Source organism: Hirundo rustica, chromosome 3 (assembly GCF_015227805.2).
Source record: "Hirundo rustica isolate bHirRus1 chromosome 3, bHirRus1.pri.v3, whole genome shotgun sequence".
In the NCBI taxonomy this organism is placed as follows: domain Eukaryota; kingdom Metazoa; phylum Chordata; class Aves; order Passeriformes; family Hirundinidae; genus Hirundo; species Hirundo rustica.
The window spans coordinates 84,833,208-84,853,011 of NC_053452.1; the positions used below are offsets into that span (position 1 = coordinate 84,833,208).

The window sequence follows — 19,804 nt, forward strand, 5'->3', positions numbered from 1 at the left end:
GCCTATTCCCCAGCGGATTACCCGATTTTGGAAGGAGAAGCTCGTTTGGAAGGCACAGAATTTCGGACATGGGCTACAGGGGCAGATTTTCCGCGGGATCCTCGGCCCGGGGAGCCTTACGCGCTCCGCCGCAGGCCGCTCCCGGCGCCCGCGGTGCTTTGTGCTCGAAGTAAAACACCCGTGTAGCGGAGGGCTGTCGGGGGGTTAATGTATGTTTAATGTGTGTATGGCTGCAGAGGGTTGAGGCCAGACACACCTGAACCGTGTGACAATGATTATATCGCCTTTGCCCTCAAGGCTCCCGGCCACGCCAACGGGAGTGCCTACGATTCTCTGCAAGACTGTGCCGGGGATCAACCCAGCCTCGGGTCCTCCGCGGGGGCGACGGGGGCTGCGTGGAATCCCCCGCCCGGGGAACCCTCCGCGCCGCCGTCCCTCGAAGCCTGCCCGGAGAGTAATTTTTTCCACTGCCCTCCCGTGTCCTCTCCGTTTGGGAAGCCTGGGTTGGGGGGGGGGGGAGGGAGGGAGGGGGCGGCGGGCCGGGCCCCTGCCTCCGGGCGCGCTGCCGCCGCGGCTCCCGTCTCATGCCGCAGGAATGCGCGGAGGTATGCGCCAGTTTCCAGAAGTGGATCCCCTTCCTTGCTGGAGCACAGCAGCGCATATATCACCCGGTGGCAACAGTCCACCTTCCCTGAAGTTTCGTAACCGCTTACGAGGGTAAATTGAGAGTTGGGAACAGCCCTCTATTAAGTAGCAGATTGAGAAGAGGCTCTTCCCACTTGGAGAAGGCAAGTCTTCCCGGACAGACCCCTCGCATCGGGAGCTACAGTAATCGAGACGCCTCCTCTGCGCTCACTGTTGCCGCTGCTGCTGTTGCTCCTCCTTCGCCGCTACTGCTACTTGCTGCTCCCTCCACAAGGTGCCCCCGGAGCTTCATCCTTTATCCTCCCTTTATCCAGGTCCGACGGCCGCAGCTCCCGCCGCTGCGGGCACCGCCGGAGCCATCGCCGGAGGAGCTGTCCCGTCACCGACCCCGGCACCCTGCGGTCACCGCGGAAGGTCTGTGTGTGCCCGCGCTGTGCGTCCTCTGCCCGCCCCGCCGCCGCTCCCCGTGTCCCGCTCTGTCCGCACGCACCACGAACCCAGCCCCTTCCAATTCCAGCACCTTAGGCTGGGGTAGCAGCGCCGGGCTGGAAGCTGACACGGGATTAGGAAGGAGCGTGTGTGTGCGCGTTGGGCATGCCAGAGCCGGCTGCCGGCTTGCGGCCGGGCGGGCGGAGAGGTGCAGGGCAGAGCGCCCCGAGGCTGCTGGCTGTCAGCCCGGAGAAAGGCACGGGGGAGCCCGGCGGGATACCGGCCCCCAGCGCTGCCGGCGGACGGGTGCCTGAGCAGAAATGCGGGCAGGGGTGGTGGTGTCCCTGAGAGGGAGGCTCCCGGCGGCCGGAGGCTCCAAGGCGGAGCCCGCTGTCAGCGCCCAGCGCGCCTGCAGGCACGCTACCGCTGCGGCTTTGGCAGGACCTCCCGCTTCCCTCCCCTGTGTGTACAGCTGCCGGTGATGCTTTCTCCTGCTTCCAGTTTTTTATATCTTTGATAGGTAGTGGGCTTTTCATGCGTTTTTTTTTTTTGTTTTTTTTTTTTTTTTTTTTTTTTTTTTTTGTTGTTGTTGTTGTTGGTTTGTTTGTTTGTTTTCTTTTTCTCTTTACGTTAGGTTTTTTTTTCCTTCTTGGAAGTGGTAAATTGGTAAATGTCGTGCACCGTGTGGTTTAGAAATGCTTTGGCTAAGCTTTTGTAGATTGAATTAGTATGAGATAGGACTGTCACTGTGAAAGCTCGGGTCTGACTTTTTCTGAGTGGTCTCTGAAGATCAGTGAGAAAACCTTTAGTCCTGACACAAAGTCTGTTGTGTCCGTGCTGAGCCAGGAGGCGTCCTCTGTCACCGCCGGGGTTTCTTTCACACACCTAGAAGCAAACAGTGTTTCTAGGTTAGCAAATGAATGCTTTGGCTGAGGTGGTGTATTTCATGAAACAAAACCAGGAATGGTAGACCTGCAGCAGTGGAGAATTCCTAGATGCCGTTGTGAGATGATTAATTTCTGTTGCTTTTCAAAACGATCAAAAGATGGCAGTCAAAGCTCGCACGAGATTGTCAGGACAAAAGGTCCGTTTGAGTTGAATTTGGGCGATCCTTAAACTCACTGCAGGATGCTGTAGATCTGCCCAGGGGCAGCCGCTTCCCACGCAGAGCAATATTCGATTTTGGAGCTTTCAAACCATTTTAATACTAACCTTGGTCTTTCTTGTGTTAGTGTCATTATGGTCAATATTACTCTTCTATTTAGCTGCTGGAACTGCCATTAGATTGAAATGTTTGCTTAGATTTTCGTTGAGCTTTTGGTATTTTCATGTGCAGTAAAGGCGTTTGGCTAAGGCAAGTATATACAGCTGCTCAAATGAAGCCTGTTAAGTTCAGTGTTGGTAATTGGGAAATTCATGGATCTCCATAGTGTATTCCCACCAAATGTGCCTTGCTGGGTAGTTCTTTAGATGTTAGAAGAATATTGTCTTCCTTTTCAGTTGTTTCTGTGGACTAATGATTTATGTATTTTCTTTTGTTTCACTCTTGGAACTTTTCTGATAAAATCTTTTGCCTAGTTGCTTTTGGAATTCTCTTTCCCCCAGCCTAATTATGATATATGATGCATGTATGACTTTATTCATATAAGTTTCCACCCCCCTACTTCTTGAAATAGAAAATCAGAAACTGGAGAAACACTTACATGCGTGTGTAGGTTCATATTAGACTTTACTTAGATAAGGAAATAATTTGGAAGTTTTGCTGGAGTAATTGGCAGTAATTTTACATGACCTAGAGAATATAGTTATGAAGGTATGGCTGCTTGCAATTACAAACCACTGATTTGGCCCAATCCCACTTATTTTGCTGGACAACCTATAGTGGTTGTGAGACTTATGCCTGTCTGCTTTATATAGTGTATTTTAAATATATTTTCTCTCAGGACATGTAAATGAATTATCAGATGTTGAAACATCATGGCTAGACAGACGTGTCAGATTTCAGATGTGTGTTACACACACTTCTGTATAACCTATTTCAGACTTTCAAGAAATGAAGAATAGCACATTTGTAGGCAGAACCCCTCAAAAAAGTTTTATTGCAGTTTCCAAACTGCCTTGAGACCAGTAAAACAAAGCTAACTAAGTGGTTCAACAGTTATGAAAAAGGAGCCGATTAAAATCCCCAGCTGAAAGAGACATTTAGTTGATCCAAGGCAGGAATGACCTCTGAATTAGCTATCATCACATTCAGCGATGAAGTCATGGAGCTCCCTTCTGGCTTCTGCCTGTGCGGAGGCACAGATCTTCACTGCACTTCCCTGAACAAATTAACCCTAACTAGTTAAAGCTTCATGTGCTTACTGTGATTGGAAAATGTTCAGCAACAAAAGGCACATTATTGCGAGACGAGACTCTCCAGTTAGTCATACAGATCTTTCGTTGTCTTGGACAGCTTTCAAGTCTAGAGGTTTCAACCTGGTCCCGTGGGTGGGGGCTGGGGATAAGGGAACAAAGTGAAATCCATGGTTTGTCTTTTTTTATGTTTCATGAATACACCCACGCAATCCTTTAATCCACATGTATCATTTCCTTCTCATTTCTCCCCCTTCCTCCCTTCCCCATCATTGCAGATTCATTCATGTTGTTGTGATCTGAAAGGGCAGAAATGAAGACAGCGCTGTGCTCGGCAGTCGCTGCTCTGTGTGCAGCCGCCCTCCTCTCCTCCATCGAGGCTGAAGGTAACCTTCTCCTCCCTGCCCTCTTGCCCTGGTGCCCCTCTGACCAGCAAATCTCCCAAACAGCCTTGAGCTACTGGCTCTCTCCCTCTCTGTTTTTGAGTGTGAATACTTCACCTTCTCTCTTTCTCTCCTTCAGAGAAACACCTCTCCTTCCTTGTCCAGCTCCTTCTGTGTTCTGTTTCTCCCGGCTAGTGAGCCGGACCGTAGCTCCCTCTCTCTGTCCCTCTGGTGTGCTGTCCACACCACCCCACAGACAGGACATGGGCCAGCTGGTGTGGCCACCCGGGCACAGAGCCCCGAGGAGCCCATTGCCGCTGGCAGGCAGCCCGGCGTGGCCAGGGCCATGGCTCTGCCCCCAGGACGGACCAAGAAGGGCTGGTCTCTGGCCTCTTTTAGTAATGTTGAGAGAGAAAACGGAAAACCTACTACTCAACAACCCGCAACTTTGAAATAAAATGCTCCAACAGAGTCTGGTTCTCTGCGCCTGTGTGTTTTGTCCAGCTGGATCCCTCGCGTCTGCCCCACCGGCCTGCCGGTGCATCGGCCTCCCCTGCTCGGCGGGGCGACCCCCGGCTGAGCCTCGGGGTGGCCGGACCCTCCCTCAGGGACACCTCAGCTTCTGTGGAGGGTCTGACCTGGGGAACGCGCCTGAGGAGATGCTGTCAGTGCCGTAACATGCGTCATAGGTGCCGCTGAAGGGAAGGCTGGGACAGGCCTTGCTGTGGCGGCCGGGGCCCCAAGGCTCTGACATACATGTGGTACTGTGACCTCCAAAAAGGCTTTCCTTTTCCTTCTCCTCCTCAGCCCTCGGCACAGTCTCTCTGGAGGCTGAGGCCCCTGTCAGCCCCGGCAGCATCCTGCCTCCAGCTGAAGACATGGGGAGACCCATCTTCACTGCCACACTTGCCACAGCGTGGCTCAAAGGGCCTGGCCCAGCATTTGCTCCCCAGTGGAATAACAGCAACTGTGTCCTGTGCCCCCAGTGTGAGCTGCTTGGCTTTTTGGTCATAGTCATGGCATTTCTGCTAGCAGTGGCTGCCAGGGGATATAAAAAGGCTGAACGTCCTGCCCTGAAATGACTTGATCTGACCTCCAGGGCCTGACTCCGTCGTACTTGTGAACTCCCATGGATTTACTGTAAAAAAAAAAGAAACCAGCAACTGATAATTCTTTTTTTTTTGTCTTCCTTCTCTTTCTGTCTTGAACTGAAACACATTCCCTGATCATGGCCTGCCACAAGCTCCCTTGTCTGGACCTGGTCACCTTGGCTGATCTCTTCTGAAAGCGTGGGGTGTCAGAGATGCCTCTGCAGTGTTTGCCCCTCCAAGCCGTAGTGCTTGCTTGGGGCATGTAGATGTAAAGTACACTGGCTTTTTGACTGGCATTTTTGACAGTAATGCAACATCTGGTCACCCTAGGAGAGAATCAGTCCGCTGCCTTCTTCTCATGCTGCGATGCTATTGGCAAAGGAACTGTAAAAGGTCATTTGAAGTCATTTCAGAGTTTCATTTGAAACTCAGGACTGGCGTGCCAGAGAAAGCAGAGAACGTCTATGGTTTTGATGAAGGAAGGGAGTGGATGTGCTTGTGCATTCTTCCCCATCTTAGGAGGGAGCTCACTTGGAGCTGGAGTAATATTGCTGTTGTCCTGCACTACAAATTACATGTATGGAGTATGTTATTTCGTAACATAAGTGAAGGTGTTTTATTTAGCTATAGTATAGACTAAACCAGTCATAGCTTCACTAGTGTTAAAGCAAGCTACAAAAGTGTGTTTGGAGCAGCACAGTTGTAACAGGAAATTTTGACACATAGCTGGACGGCCTTGATTAGCTGTTGGAAGATGCACTATTGCCAAGCAAACCTGTGGGTAAAGCCTGATCTTGAGAGTTATAGAGGGCTCTTGGACAGAACTTATATTACTTTGCATTCAGAAATGTTTGATAAAGAAAATACCTAATTTACAGTGATCATGTTTCTATGAGAAAATTCTCCTAGCTCCAGAGTTTTGAAGTAAGAGCAAGGAAGTGTGGGGTGAAAAACTGGTGCTGAAAATGGAGTGAGACATAGTGGTGCTGAAAATGAAAATTCAAACCTAGGAGTACCTTAGGACTTGCTGTGGTGGGGACTGCTTTTTACAGTGATTTACGGAGATTTTTACAGTGGGGTTTTTGTTTGCACTATACTGGTCATTCTTCTGCACTGTTTTAATTTTGTCCTGCAAGTTTGCATAATTTTGTAAACTTCATCTTATTTACTTTAGCAAATTATTTACTTATTTATTTACTTTATTCTGGTGTCATTACAACTTAAATCCTGTCTGCTGAACTGACCTTCTCCTGTGAATGTTTGTCCCTTGTTTTTTCAAATTTCAGATCACGCTGTGGCAAAACTATCCTCCCTCAGCAGTCAGTCCTGTGTCTTTTTTCTTAGTTCTTTTTGACTCTCCATATACCAGTTACAGGATATGCATTTTGAATTTTCTTTCCCAAAGGTGTGGGTAGACACTTCATGGGATGAAAAGTGAGAGCAGAATAAGGGAGCGGGCCATTTAATTTGATGAAAATTCTTGATATGAGGTGGAAAGATATAGGGTGAGAAGAGAGGAAAGAAAAAGCTTAGTTCTATTTTCTGCCCTCCTTCAGCTTTCATTTTTCAGTCTTTCCTGGGAGCAGATCTGATGTTTATCTGATGCTGCTGTCCATAGATTCCTGAATTTTCTGGTATGAGACTGCTCTGAAGTCCTTCATGAGAGCTGTGCTCTTGGCAAGGCAGTGAGCTGCAGTAATGGTTGTTAGAGCTTTTCTGCAGAGGTACAGCAGAACAGGAGTTTCTAGTTAGGCAGTCACTGTAGGAGTAGAGGGGGTGAAACCCATGTATAGTCTAAATGCATTCATGCCATTTCACTGGGGAAGTTGTTTGTTTACGGTGGTCAAGGAAGCAAATCTGTTTTCATGCTCAGCATTTTTGCACTTTTCTTTCTGTTTTATTTTGCAATCCTGCTGATATCTCTCTCCCAGCTTAAACTCCTTCTATGTGATTCTATATTTTATACTTTAAGTTGTTTCTTGCCTTTTTAGTCCAGAACAATACTCCAATGCATTCCATGTCTGTCCACATGTCAGAATTTCTTTCTGTCATCTGTGATCACAAAGAGCTGAGGGCTCTTATTTTAGTCATAGTTAAGTCAAGTATGTTGGCATGTGAAGAAGCTATTAATTATAACCCCAAGTTGCTGCCATGATGTAGTCATAGCCTCTGTAGCCTATGATGTTTCTTAATACAGAAGGATTTTCAAAGGCACAGGAAAGAAATGAGAAAATCTTTGGTTTTGTGTAACCTAACAGAACTTCTGAAGATGCTGGCTTTTCAGTTTTTCAGGAATTGGTTCAGACCTAGAAAAGTCTGTTTTCTAGGCTGGAGGTAGGGAAGGAGGGCATCACTGACCCAAGCATGGAATGGAACCTTTGTGTTGTGCATAAAAATGTTTGTCTGGTGAAAAATCTGTTACCCCGTATAGAAAGTGACAAATAATTGTAGCACAGTATTTGCAAAGGATTAGAATTTTTAATAAAGCTGTGCTGATTACATTAATTTTCATTGATTGAATGATTTAGAGGTGATCTGGGACAGCTGAAACTTTTGAACTTTTGAAACTGGTTGGTAGGACCATTATTTTATTATTTTTTGATGGCAATATCTTTTGTTAAAGCAGCTATTGATTTCAAAGTTCCTAAATAGAGAGCCATGTAGATTGACATGTGAAATTGCCATTTTTATACACACTACGGTGACTATACATCCCTGGTTTTCCTGCTGCTAATTAGAAGCAAAATATACATGCACATGTAAGTGTATATACACATATATGCACAAATGTGTGTAAAATTTGGTATATATTCACACATACAATGTGTGCATATACATGCATTATGTTGAGAAACGTATGTCTTTATTTGTATAGGTATATAGATTTAAATGATTTTTTTTTCCAAATTACATTTATGAGCTATGCATCTTCTATTTTGAAGAAATTTCATATACATATATAAAATTTTAAAAATGCAAAGATACAAATAATGTTTCTGTGTTGTGATTGGCAATGAATAGCTAACAAGTCTGAGAAGCTGCCCTTTTGACAAACTGCCCTTTATTACATTTCTAGGCTGTTGGTCATTCTTTCTCCCAGCCACACTGGCAATGCAGACTTCAGAGGAGCTTAGCTGGGGTCATGATCTAGTTAGTTGTTCCAAATTCATGTAATTTCTGAAAAAAATAGAAAATGAAGAGTTTGGGCACCTTCCAGCCTCCACAGGCCTTATGGCTGGGATGGTAAGGTTGAGCTTACTCTTCAGTTTCTGTAGACTGTATGTTACTTTAACATGGGCTAACACATTATTTTATATGCTAATTATACCCTGTCCTTTCCAGTGATGGAATCACAAAATATATTTCACATAGAGATTATGGATGGCAGCTACTTCCAAGTCACATCACTTTTAAATCTGGTTCTAGATATAAATTACTTGATATCCCAGTTATATTTTATTTCTGTCTTGTTGAGGTATTCATTTGGATCCTTTAACAGTCACATTGCATTATCTGCAAAAAGCTGTAAAATTTTTGTATTACCTGTGAAGTAATACAAGCTAATATAAGATATGTAAGACCTGCATGACATGAGAAAGATGCTTTGCTCTCTTTTTTTTTGTTTTGTTTTTCTTCAGAAATTATACCCTTATTATATGTGTGTATAACAAAAAAGCTGGCAATGTTTTAAGTATATTATGTCTGATTTTTTTCTTTTGTTTTTCTTTTGTGGTGCATAATATAGAAGATACAGTTAAGTAAATTATCATAACACTGTTCTAAGAGTGGTCAAAATCAATGCTGTGGAAAGGTGATTGTTGTACAGCAGGATATGTTTTTACTACTCTGTAAACCCACAGGGGAGCCATGCGTTTCTGTGTATCAACAGTTGGATCCCTGTATGAATGCAACACTATAACACCATAACATGTTATGATCACAATCCTGTACCTTGACAGGTCAGTGAGATGTTTGGCATGGATTTTGATGGACAGAGGATCAGCAGTGTCACTACACTAAGAGCAGGTGCAGCTTCACTGCTGCAAGTAGCCTGACATCAAGATTGCTTGCTGGAGTGAAGCTGCAGTCACACGTAAGATTTTGTTGAATGAAGTTTTAAGGCTTGTCCCTCCTTTAAAGGGGAAAACTCCTACTATAACAAGGGGCATTTTTTTTCCCTAGAACTCTGGTTTGATTCAGTATTGCAGATATATTATTTTTCCACTGGTTAATTCCCTTCTGGAAGAAGAATTTTAATGAGCTGGAGTAACAGTTGCCCTATTTTCTTATCACAATAAGGTTTTTATCATCTAAACATTTTTCTGTACTTCAGATCAGCTTACTACTCTCAGTCATATGACCATCATTTGGGCTTCACCCCACAGCTGGTTTCACTTGGGTGAAATCTGACCCTTGTGAAGGTCCATGGATGTTTTGGAGATTCTGATTCTACTTGAGTATCAAAAGCTCACAGGCCATCTGGAAGACATTTTGATGACATTGGATCCTAACCTTATTTTTTTCACTCAAGCAAGATTCCTTTTTGGATTTCTGTGGGAGAAATATTCAGTGCTTGAGTTTGATAAGTTGGCTGTAGGCTGAGAATGAATGGATTTAAAGTGCAGCAATGAAGATGGGGATTAGTTCTCAGAAATAACTATGATGATAAAAGCAGTGAGGTTTTGGAGTAATTTCTGTGGAAAGCTGTCAGTCTTGACAATAGTGGAGGTCTTTAAGAATGATCTGAGAAAACATGTCAGGAATCACACAGGGTGGCCGATCTTGTCTTGACTATGAGATGAACAAGTGGACTTTCAAATTCCCCTGCAATGCCATTGTTCTATGACCACCTGGATGGATACATCTCTCATGTGCCAATGTACTATTCTTGTTGCCTACCAAGATCCGCACCTGAATTTTTATAAAATGGAATAAAATCCTTTAAAATGCTAAAGACTTCTCCTCACAGTCAGCTTTTTCAGTTTATCTGGAATCCGGTCATTTGGATATCAACAAGCTGGGCTGCTGCTGTCCTTCAGCAGTTAAAGCCTAAAGTCTCTGCTGCAACATGCCAATTTACTTGCAAGGTTGGTGGTGCTACTTTTTCCATGTACTGAATTTTTTTTAAAAGCATGCTCAGGTCAGTTGTCTCTGCCTTTGCATTAAATTTGTCCTGAGCCATTGCTACTGAAACAATATTTTATAATGATATTCTTATAATCGAAATGTATTTTACTAATAACAACGTGTTGCATGATTTTGATACTAAGTAACTACCCTGCCATCTCTAGCATTGTGATACTCATATCTGAATGATGAATAAACTGTGCATGCAGGTTAATGGTCTAATCTCACTGCCTGTGTATGGACAACAAGAAAAATAACAATTACTTCAGTACTAGTGTTATCTATTGTATCAGTATTACAAAGCCATATTATCCTATGGTCGGAAATTACAGAAAATTTAAAGGAAAAAAAAAAGCCTTTTTTTAGCTCAGTTTTACTTTTTTGTAATTGGACAGTGTCTTTTAATAATTAAACATTCTAGCATTTACTCCTTTATCTGCTTTTAAAATGATGCTCAAATCTGATATGAAATCTGACATATGATGGAGATCTATGGAATAGAAGATCCATCTTTTAAAAATGCCTGCAAAACTCTCTCACTAGTAGTTAAGGAAAGTATGGCTGGATCTAATCTTACTTTGTAGATCTATTTAAACAATAATATATAATACACCTACCATGCACTGACAGTGAGTCAGTAAAATACTGCATGAATAAGCATGACAATTTTACAAAGAGAATATCATTATAAAATATTTATGAAACGTCTTTGTGTAATGAACCTTGTACATGGAAGTTTTGTCCATTGTGGGAAGCTAAAAAACCAATAATCAACATTTCATTTACATATGCATGATGCTGCAAATTAGCGTATGTAAACTCTTTCTGTACTGTTCAGTTACTTCTGTCATCAGCTCCTACAAGTTTTATTTGCAGTCATTTGTTCAGTCCACTGGTGCCCTCTTTGCCATTTTCTATAAATTCTGTAAAATAAATGTCCTTAAATATATATTGATGTTGTCTTTTCATAATTAACCATTGTGTTGTTTGGAACCATACTGGCATTTTATGTTAAAATGCCACTATTAGTATGGGTACACCTGCTGCAAAGGGAACATGAAAACAGTTTACACCTTTGAAATTGTGCAGAAATCTGGTGTAAACAGGTAAAATTTTATTTTTGAGAACTTCGCATCAACTCAAATATTTTGGCAAATTGCAACCATTACTAATGCCATCTATTATTCCCTTAGTTCCTGAATCCTTTGTTGCTATATGCAAAGTATGTCACTTTAGTGGCTTCTAGGAACAAAGGGGTGGAGTTCTCCATATTCTGTAGTATAATGATACATCAGTGTATCATTATTGCTGATATACATTTTGCATGTATATTCATATCTAGACCCTAACAGAAATTGTTTTACTGAACATTAAATACCCAATCTTCTCCTGTATTCTTTAAATTGTTTCTTTTCTCTGCCAAGTTTCTAGATTCAGTGAAATTGATAAGAAATATCATATGCAGAGACTATATTAAAAGAGATGATCAATTATTTGATGTTTAATTAAGAAGAGTATTTTGTTCTCCACATCCTAAATGATCTCAGCATATTGTAAGCAGGTTGTGATTTGGCATGCTTGTACGGATTGCACCCAGCATGTAAAAAAATTTCCTTTAATTGTTATGTGAAATGTTTGCATACGTGGTGATTATCTGTGAACTCATTGTACATGTATCCAAATGTGTTTTCTATTGTGCTTGATTTTGCTGGCCATTCTTGAATGTCTTGGCAACTCAAGAAATATATGTTCTGTGCTGTCCTCTGTAATGCATATACTCTTTGATGTTTTGTCATATTTTGTCAGCTTTTATTTTACTCTTTTTCCAACAATATACCTTTATATTTGTTGGAAACAAATTTATGCAAAGACAATTTTAGTAAGCTTTGCTCAAAATTGTTTTATTTATTCATTTGCCAAAACTTGTTCAAGTTTTAAACATCTACCTGGTATGAATCTTTTGCAGTTAACCCACCATCAGACTTGAATTTTACAATTATAGATGAACATAATGTTCAAATGTCATGGAAAAGGCCACCAGATGCAATAGTGGGTTACAGAATAACTGTGGTTCCAACAAATGGTGAGTTCTGTCAAAATTTTTAATGTGGTTGCATGTTTTGAAACGTTGAGTTTCTTTTCATCTATATCTAACTTAGGTATGAGAATAGCTGTTAAAATCTTTTGGAAGTTAGTGATCAGCCCTGGGTAGCGGCAAGGGCATAGAGTAAAAACAGTGATTCTTCCAAGATAGAGCTATTCTTGCCATAGTGTTTACCATTTTGGGACTGCAAGTAACAAGTTTTGGATGCCTTTGCACTGCAAGGAGCAAAAACAAGGTAGAATCATCACTCTGCTTCTCTTTTATGCTTTCACCTTGAAGTTCAAGAATTGTATTATGCTGTGTAAGACAGCCATTATTTTATTTCACTTGGAGAAATAATCAGTGTAAAAGTGATATTGAATCATAACAGAACATGATTTGTTAGATGATAGTACATTTTGTATTCTATTTCAAGTTTCAAATTTCCTGGAATTTATTAAACACTTCAGCAATTTTATTCACTTAAAAAAACCACATTAGCCTAAAGTTTCATGTTTTACTATTTATACTTCATGAAAACAGAAACTGTGTCATCCTAAAATTATCATTGGATTTGAGGTAGATTATTGCCTGTTGCATTTTGTTTTACAGTCATCTTATCAATATTATTGGATTTTAAGGCTGTATTGAATGTTTTATATATTTATTGCAGATGGACCTACTAAAGAATTTACTCTTTCACCTAGCACTACCCAAACTGTCATATCAGATCTTATACCTGATGTAGAGTATGTTGTATCAATAGCTTCATATGACAACAGAGAGGAGAGTCTACCTGTTTTTGGCCAGCTGACAAGTAAGTAGCTGCAGTACAATTAGAAAGCTAATTAAGATAACTGAGCGGTCATTCACAAAACTTGGCTTTGATCTGGTTCTCCAACAAAATTGCCACATACCTAAACTTCGATGGAGCTGTCTGAACAGCCTTTTTCCATTTGTTCTAGTAGAAGCAGAGAAAATTTTCAAGAGATCAAAGGATACTAACATGGATATAATGTCTGCCAACCTCTATAGAATTCTTGGCAGGAGGCCACTAAGTTTTTTTGAACTATACCTTCTTCCTATAAATTGCATCTGCTGAATCCAAGGGGAAGACAGTCATTGACCTCAGTATCAAATGGACTGACATCCTGCGTGAGAAAGCAAACTGTATTCATCAAATAATAATAAAATGTGACACAATATACCTAAACGCATACTAAAATATGTAATTTAAGTTTTAATGATTTATATTAATAATTTAAAAATCATAAAATAAATTTAATCAAATAAAAATGCACAGCAGATTCATTTCTATGACACATTTTGTATCGTGTCTCAGGCTTCACAAAGAACCATGGGAAAATTACTAATTATCAATTACTCTAGGTGTTAGAGAGGAATAATATTGGTATTTCTTCCAGGCAGTTGCAATTAATTTTCAGGAAATGACTGTACAAGGTGTACAAATACAGAGGATTCTTAGATATTTACATTTTCTGTATTTTGTGTCACCCTGAATACTATGTTGTCAAACCTGCAAGTACAGGTGGTATATTCAGAACCTGTATTTTTGTTTTTGTGTTCTGAGGCTTGTCTAATTCCTTATGTGTTTTTTTTTTTATGTTTAAAAAATTTAACCCTATTTTCCCCATTCATTCTGTCTATGTTGTGCTGTGTGTAGTTCAGACAGGCGGCCCAGGGATACCAGACGAAAAGAAGGTTGAAGCTCAATTACAAAGTAAGGTGCTTTTCTTTTCAACTTATCTGACAAAGCTCGCAAAATTAAATTGTGCTTCTGTGTTACTTACGAAAGGAGTTAACTTGTAAAGTTCACAGAGTTAAGAAAACTTGTGAAGGGACTGGGATAGAAGGAATTTATAAGCTGTATTGAAAGATTAAGGTGCAAAGTTGGTGCTGAAAACGATTTCATGCAACTAACCTGAGCAAGTCCATGAGTGTCTTGGTCCCATTAACACAAATGTTGTGCTGTGGATAAAAGGCTTTGCAGAAGAGCCTAAGCAGCTACAATGGGGAAATAAAAATGCAAGGCACAAGTGGTAGCAAAATAAAATTTTCTGTAACATCAAATCATTGCAAAAATTTTGTATGGGTGTTTTCATCTATTGTATAACAGATGTACATGTATACTACAGATATATGTTGTGGATATACAAAATTAAATTATCTTGCAAGTGTGCTCCGGTGTTGATGAACAACGTAACAGACCTTGTGGATTAGCCTGAGAGGTGTCTTGAAGCAGTTCCCTTTCGATAATGGCAGTTAGAAAATTCATATGGGTGTCCATTTATGTGATTAATGATCCCCCAAGCAAGAAATCCCAGATAAGATCAATGTTTTAAATATCCATTTGCTTCAGCTTTTACCTTCTAAGTTTCCATTAGACATTTCTCATGGGTTTTTAAGGATGCAATTTCTCATTTGCTAACAGAGTTGGTTTTCCTTTTATCCCTGTTGTGTTCCAGGATGCTCCATAAGTGCAATGACAGATTTAGTTTTCCTGGTAGATGGTTCATGGAGTGTAGGAAGAAATAACTTTGGATATATTCTGGACTTCATGGTTGCCCTTGTATCAGCTTTTGACATTGGGGAAGAAAAGACAAGAGTTGGAGTGGTTCAGTACAGTTCAGACACAAGAACAGAGTTCAATTTAAATCAGTATTTCAGAAGAAGTGATCTTATTGATGCAATTAAAAGGATACCTTACAAAGGTGGCAACACAATGACAGGTACAGGTTTTCCACATACATGCTTATTCAGCATTTAATTTCACAGTTCAGATTTGCTTTAAATCCTAGTTCATACAAGTGTTATAAGATGCAACTTGTGATGTTGGTTTTAGGTGAAGCTATTGATTACCTTGTTCAAAACACCTTCACGGAGTCTGCTGGAGCAAGAAAAGGCTTTCCCAAAGTAGCAATTGTCATTACTGATGGAAAAGCTCAAGATGATGTAGAAATTCCTGCAAGAGAACTTCGCAACATAGGAGTTGAAGTTTTTTCCTTGGGTATGTTGAGTTTTTCTAATGATCGAGAAATTAAGGTTCATGAAAAGCGAATTCATAAGTTTTGTAGACTGTGTGGTTGAAGATTTTCATTATGCCCCTCTTTTCATGTGTATGCCTTGAAATGAGTCATTTGTGCCCTCCAGAGTGGAACACACTAGTTGTGTTAATTTGATGGTAATTATGTAGCTCCTACCTGGAAATTAATATGATTGACTAGCATAATTTGAACCTTGGCCTCATTCTTCACTTACGCCACATTATTTTCCCTGGTTGAAAATTGAGTCTGCCACCTCATTTCATTAATCATTATTTTGCATTTTGATTATTTATCATGACAGAAAGCAGGACTAATTTAAAGTCAGCTTCACCCCAGGATGTTTTGATACTTCAAGAGTACATTCACAGGTGTCTGTATTTTGTAGCTACTTAACGCAGTCCTGTCTATTGCAACTTCTAGGTATCAAAGCAGCAGATGCAAAGGAACTCAAGCTAATTGCATCTCAGCCATCACTGAAGCACGTGTTCAATGTGGCTAATTTTGATGGAATTGTGGATATACAAAATGAAATTATCTTGCAAGTGTGCTCTGGTGTTGATGAACAGCTAGGTGAACTGGTTAGTGGGGAAGAAGGTGAGACATTTTGTAAAAAATTGTTTATAGCTTCAGTTTATTCCAATGTCTATTGAAGAGGCTATCCCTACTTCCTTTGCTTTAAATCTAGAATTTAATCCGTTGCCACACTTAGCAAATGTGGAAAACTGGTCTCAGTTTTGTGTCTTTAAGCGCAAGATAACAGAACATGTGATGCAGCAGATTTGGAATTACTCCGTTATTCTATAGTTTCAAAGGCAACACAGTGATGTGCAGTTATCAGAGTCAGTTTGGACACAGGCATCACTTCTGTGGAAAAATGTATTAAAGGAGAAAAAAACCAACTTCTTGGTGAAGTTTGTAATAGATTAAGAACCAAAGCATGAAAACTGGAGAAAACTGAGTAAACAAAGACATGAAGCTGTATCACTGCAGCTTTCTTGCCCTGTAAGGTTTTAAGTAACTAGTTATTCTTTGACAAAAATGGCAGTATGACTCTGCTCTTGTTTGTAGTACTCTGCTCAAGTCTGCATTTGTTTGCACTTTCTACTGTGTTTCTGTGAGTGTAGCTTTCACTTTTGGTTGAAGCAGTTTTAGATCTGGGCAGCACTTCTGGAACTTCTGCTATACTTGGGCGACCACAAATGCATTGTTCATATTTTTGCCCTCTCACTGATGTCTCATTTGGACTATCTTGTAGTTCATTTCTGTCTATTTATGCTTAAAAAAAAAAACCCCAAAAGTGATTTTTAGTATAGACCAAGCAAAGATAACTAAACAGGAGATTCTTATTCCAAAAAATAGAAATTGTTGAGAAAATGTTTATAATTGTAACTAATATTTTGGATTTGCTTTTGATTTCTTTCAGTGGTGGAGCCTCCTTCAAATCTGGTGGCCACTCAGATCTCCTCAAAGTCTGTTAGAATCACTTGGGATCCATCCACAAGCCAAATAACTGGCTATCGTCTGCAATTCATTCCAATGATTGCTGGGGGAAAACAACATGTACTTAGTGTAGGTCCTCAGACTACTGCTCTGAATGTTAAAGATCTCTCTCCAGACACAGAGTATCAAATTAATGTCTATGCAATGAAAGGACTGACCCCCAGTGAGCCAGTAACAATAATGGAAAAAACCCAACAAGTAAAAGTACAAGTGGGTGAGTTTGGAGCCACCTTATTTTCAAATTGTAGCTTTTCATTGATGAAACCTCTGATGCTTGTTTTAATATCATACCTTTATTATTTCTGAGAAACAGTTTTGCTTAGCATAGTTTGCTTGTAAGTGGTTGTGTGTGATACATGAACTACAGAGATGATCATAATGCTATGTATCTATTGAAAATCTGTTTACAGTGTTTATTCTTTTTCTTTGCAGAATGCTCACGTGGTGTGGATGTAAAAGCTGATGTTGTGTTTTTAGTGGATGGTTCCTACAGCATTGGTATCGCAAATTTTGTAAAAGTAAGAGCCTTTTTGGAAGTATTAGTTAAAAGCTTTGAGATATCACCTCGAAAAGTACAAATAAGTCTTGTCCAGTACAGCAGAGATCCCCATATGGAGTTTTCTTTGAACAGATACAACAGAGTAGAAGACATAATTCAGGCTATTAACACCTTCCCCTACAGAGGTGGATCTACCAACACAGGCAAAGCAATGACATATGTGAGGGAGAAAGTATTTGTTACCAGCAAAGGATCGAGACCAAACGTGCCGAGAGTCATGATTCTTATCACTGATGGAAAATCGTCTGATGCTTTTAAAGAACCTGCAATTAAGCTGAGGGATGCAGATGTAGAAATATTTGCAGTTGGTGTGAAGGATGCAGTGCGTACAGAGTTGGAAGCAATAGCATCACCTCCTGCAGACACCCATGTTTACACAGTGGAAGATTTTGATGCTTTTCAAAGAATATCATTTGAGCTTACACAGTCTGTCTGCCTACGAATTGAGCAGGAACTGGCTGCTATAAGGAGAAAATGTAAGTAGCTACTATTACTTAGAGGAATGTAGAAAATGCAATGAAAAAAGGATCTGAACCAATGTTTTGTGCTTATAGTTACCTAAAGAATTTATATTGAGGATATTGTCCATTTACAAATGATCATTTTAATAACTGGGGATTTGCTTCTCATTTTCAAACATAATAAAAGCAACAGATGAAGTTAATGGATAAATGGAAATGAAGAAATATTGGAGACATTTTTCCCCCCACCCCTGCTAGGTATCTAAAAAGCTATTAAAATCTGTCTCTGTTGGAATGACCTTAGTGGATGTGCTCTGCTTTTCCACTCTATGTCTTGAGTAAAATAGTTACCAGAGCATTTTTTATCAGCTCTGCAAAATGAGGTGGCAAGTCTAAGCTTATCTTTTAGATGTTCAATGGCAACAAAGTAACACCAACAACGCTAGAGAGCAATTTAATTAATTTTGGGGCAAAATGAATGGCTCTCTGAAATGGGCTCAGACAAGACAATTTGAGACAGCAGATGCTAGGTGATAGTGATTGCAATCTAACTGTAAAGACTGAAATGAAGTAGCACCTGAAAGTCTTCACATGCATCTAAATTAGGCCAGCATAGATAACGTTCAACATCCAAAAGTTTTCTACTTGGCCAGCTTTTGGTCAGGTAAAGTTATGATTAGTTGCACCCACCACAGTGTCCCTACCTGTACTTTGTAGGACACCAACACTGAACAGTCCCCAGTGTTGAAAGCCCCACTCTCTTTAAAAATAAGCCTTTTGTTTCAGGATAGCTTTGAGGAACAAACCAGCAAAGCAGCCTTTGTTTTAGAGGGCTTGAACAGTTTTAAGATCCCCACTGTTAGGCTGGCTAGGCCAAGCAAAACAGCCCAGGATGTCAGATTTGTGTTCGTGCCTTGTGTCAAATTCCTTGTTCCCCCTGTGAATTCATTCCTGAAAAAATATCATTTTTTGTTTTGTCTTATTTTTAATATAGATCTGAAAAAAAAAAATTAGTTTCCATTGAAACATAAATATTATTGCTGTTCATCAGACATATAAAATAGGGAACCCAACTTGATCATCAGATTCTAAATTAAGTTTTCATTAAATATTTTTTTTTAGATGCACTGTTTTCATTTGTTCTAGAAATCACTGAGTCGGTGCTTCTACTTACTGTTGAATGATTTTAAGCAGCCTAGATGGCATCTTCTTGAAATTTGATAGATATGAACAAGTACAGAAAACAGATACTGTGTACATGCAGCAAAATATATTCAATTAAAATAAATCAAGTAATTGAGGAACATTTATTATTTATTTTAGAAATGTTGTGTTAATGTATTCTGGCAAGTATGCCTGATATGCACATTTTTCTTTCCATACAGCTTATGTACCTGCGAAGAACATGGTCTTTTCTGACATAACATCAGAGAGTTTCAAAGTGAGCTGGTCTCCAGCTGGATCTGAGGTTTTGTCCTATCTTATTAAATATAAAGTAGCAGTCGGTGGAGATGAATTCATTGTTTCAGTACCAGCTTCAAGTACTAGCTCGGTTCTCACCAACTTACTACCTGAAACTACTTATGCAGTCAGTGTGATTTCTGAATATGAAGATGGTGATGGACCTCCCTTGGATGGAGAGGAAACCACCTTAGAAGGTAGGATTGCCATTATTCTCAGACAAAAAGGAGTCATATATTCAAATAAGAATTTACTTAGCTGGAAAACTGGTAAATGAGGAACAGCCAACTAAGGCTTGAGAAGCTGAACTGCCATGCAGGATGAGAATAAACATTGTTATATCTCAATGCATTCAGTAAAGATTTAAAAAACCAATAATATGCAAGCATTAAGTTGCTAAGATTGCCTTTTTTTTTTTCCTGAGGGTTGGATAGATGCTGTGTTCCTTTGCAGTGGCCTTCTTTCAAATGAAGTATTCTCCATATTAAATTCCGTGGCATGAATTATTGACAATATAGACTCGAGTTGGACTAGATGAACACTGTAGATCCTTTCCAATTGAACTATTCAGTTGTTTTCTATGCTATTTAATAATTATGAGACTGATGCAGGAATGCATGCTGACTTCAATACATTTAAAGACAA

General features: G+C 40.3%; 1 protein-coding gene across 6 annotated transcripts in view; it reads left to right on the plus strand.

Annotated features, from left to right (window-relative positions):
- The first annotated feature begins 369 nt into the window (after positions 1-369).
- COL12A1 (collagen type XII alpha 1 chain) overlaps positions 370-19,804 on the plus strand; it is a 101,846-nt gene continuing 82,411 nt past the window's right edge. For 3 of the 6 annotated variants that reach the window (XM_040058099.1, XM_040058096.1, XM_058419659.1), the window contains exons 1-11: positions 794-1,059; positions 3,708-3,815; positions 11,997-12,113; positions 12,787-12,930; positions 13,798-13,854; positions 14,600-14,863; positions 14,977-15,141; positions 15,599-15,772; positions 16,602-16,892; positions 17,111-17,713; positions 19,084-19,356. In XM_040058099.1, coding sequence (XP_039914033.1) covers positions 3,743-3,815; positions 11,997-12,113; positions 12,787-12,930; positions 13,798-13,854; positions 14,600-14,863; positions 14,977-15,141; positions 15,599-15,772; positions 16,602-16,892; positions 17,111-17,713; positions 19,084-19,356 — 2,161 coding nt within the window. In that variant the 5' untranslated portion in view covers positions 794-1,059; positions 3,708-3,742. Of the gene's footprint in view, positions 455-787; positions 1,060-3,707; positions 3,816-11,996; positions 12,114-12,786; positions 12,931-13,797; positions 13,855-14,599; positions 14,864-14,976; positions 15,142-15,598; positions 15,773-16,601; positions 16,893-17,110; positions 17,714-19,083; positions 19,357-19,804 lie in introns of those variants that run through there. The other 3 variants (XM_040058098.2, XM_040058097.2, XM_058419660.1) reach the window with 3 other exon arrangements.